Source organism: Olea europaea, unplaced genomic scaffold (assembly GCF_002742605.1).
Source record: "Olea europaea var. sylvestris unplaced genomic scaffold, O_europaea_v1 scaffold973, whole genome shotgun sequence".
In the NCBI taxonomy this organism is placed as follows: Eukaryota; Viridiplantae; Streptophyta; class Magnoliopsida; order Lamiales; family Oleaceae; genus Olea; species Olea europaea.
Window position 1 is genome coordinate 45,009 of NW_019268234.1, and position 2,364 is coordinate 47,372.

The 2,364-nt window shown below is 38.1% G+C and overlaps 1 protein-coding gene across 1 annotated transcript; it reads left to right on the forward strand.

The window, feature by feature from the left end:
- The first annotated feature begins 464 nt into the window (after nucleotides 1–464).
- Nucleotides 465–2,089, forward strand: LOC111392755 (remorin 4.1-like). The gene is made up of 3 exons (XM_023018150.1): nucleotides 465–1,088; nucleotides 1,293–1,474; nucleotides 1,567–2,089. The coding sequence occupies exons 1-3, from the start codon at nucleotides 674–676 to the stop codon at nucleotides 1,756–1,758; spliced, it is 789 nt and encodes a 262-aa protein (XP_022873918.1). The 5' UTR covers nucleotides 465–673; the 3' UTR covers nucleotides 1,759–2,089.
- The last annotated feature ends 275 nt before the right edge of the window (nucleotides 2,090–2,364 follow it).

Consider the following 2,364-nt stretch of genomic DNA (forward strand, 5'->3'; position numbering starts at 1 on the left):
TTTGTTTTTCTTCGACCTATCTATTGCCAAGATAGCATCACTAATTCAACAAATTGGGAATTTTAATTTTGAATATATGTGCGTCATGTTACTTTATGAAAGTTAGACATATATAGGGTGACTTTCACATTATGAAACTATAGGATTTGAAAAGGGGATGGTAATAGGACGAACGTGGTCCTCCTCATAGTTCGCCTCACGTTGTTAATGTGATGAGTTCTGGATAAGGATCATGTTTTTCTTTGTTTGCAATTTCTCAACTAATTAGGAAATTTCATAACATTCGGAACTGGGCTTTGTGCCATCCCCAATTTGGAGGATTTTCTCTTTAATGAATAGATCCTCAAATAAAACTTCTTCTTAAAATGTATCCAACCTTAATTAACAAGAAAATAGGGGCCAATAATTGCATATATTAAAAAGAAAATTCAAGACTTTGACCATCAATTATGATATTTATCAACGTTGTCAGCAATCAATTTACAGAGTTTGAACTCTCCTATAGTATTGCGAGAAATGTATGGCTCGTATTTCTTGATCACACCATGATTGTAAACCTGATTGCAACTTCTTAATTGCTCCTTTCGTTCTTCACCCCTTCTCTTCTCCCTTGTCCTATTGCAACTTTTTGATTACTCGACCGTGGATCGAACTATAACAACATTTTCCTGTGATGAACAATCAAAGAGCCATAGCCAGCACAAGCTGGAACAGTGAAGAAGACAATGATCAAGACGAACATATTAGAGAAATCCATGCACTGACCCCATCTAGCCTACAGCCACCACCCCCTCGGAGAGAAATTGCTTGGGAAACGGGTAGCCACAGATCATCAAATCTGTCCACGGCCAGCAGTACTGAAAGTGAAAATTTCACCACCATGAGTAGAGAATTCAATGCTCTAGTTCTTGCCGGATCCTCAATTGGAAACAGCAATAGCCGCCCGGAAAACGACGTTCCCATGGTGGCGAATAGTGGGAACAACTTGGGGAGGATCCGAGAGGAAGTGCCGGAGGAAACCAACCCTTTGGCAATCGTGCCTGATAATAATCCTCTCGATATTTCCGTCCCCGTGCAATCGCCACACGGTAATTTTAACCATCTCGTATAAGAGCCTAGCTCTTAGACGTCAAAAAGATGCTGCTACATGTATTCGATTAAAACTTATTTTCCAGACCGGAATATATTTTCGCGTAGCTCTAGTATCATGTTATCAAACTCAGTCTCAATTAAAAGTTTAAGTTGTTAGATAGTGATGATTTTATATATTCATTTAAATATTGTCTTCACAGGTAGTCAAAGGGAAGTGTCGGTGCAGAGTGTGAAGAAAGAAGAGGTGGAATCGAAGATTAATGCATGGCAGAATGCAAAGATAGCGAAAATTAATAATAGGTTTAAGAGGGAGGATGCTGTGATAACTGGTTTGGAAAGTGAGGAAGTGCAGAAGGCAACTTCTTGGATGAAGAAAGTTGAGGTACAAAAACCAATTTATTTCTGGCTTTTTTTTGTAATTTATTAAAATACAACATCTGTCAATCTATTGATTTGGAATCTTTCATTTTGCAGAGGAAGTTGGAAGAGAAAAGAGCAAAAGCCCTTGAGAAAATGCAGAATGATATAGCAAAAGCACACAGAAAATCAGTGGAAAAAAGAGCATCAGCTGAGGCCAAAAGAGGTACAAAAGTGGCTAGGATTCTTGAAATTGCCAACTTGATGAGGGCCGTAGGTCGACCTCCTGCTAAGCGTTCCTTCTTCTAAGCTCTGTATATACAAGAGTTTAGAATTTTTCGTTGTTTGATTGAGTACTGTATTGTTTTGCACCAAACGTGCATTAGCACAAGTCCCTTATATGGAGTGTGGCATTGAATGCATAAAATAAATGGCTATGTAATGTCACAATGGCTATATAATTTTGGCTGTCGTAGTTATCTTCACCAACAACGGTGAGATTCAAAAGGTTTTATGATTGGGAGTGGTCAAGTGTTACCGGGGCTTCCCGGCTACCTGATAGAACAAACATTGTATGAAATGTCTAAAATTAGTTGCACTATGATCCGTGATATCTGAATTTCATCTGATTTCTATTCTAGTCATTGTTTGGTGGGGTTTAAAATCAAGTTTTTAATAGATTTTGATAAAAGTTGATAAAAAATATGGTTAAAAAGTTGTGAATTCTAATAAAATGCGTGGTTAAAGTTAGTTGTTGACTTTGATTTAAAGATTTTAATTTGTACAAAATAGGGGGCCTAGTCTCATGTTCCGAGGTCCTAGTTCCCACTGCCTCTTCCATATGTGTGGTCCCAAATTTGAGAGTCCCTTTCCTCAGTATAGTGCCTAAAGCACAGAGATCGTCCAATCTATAGG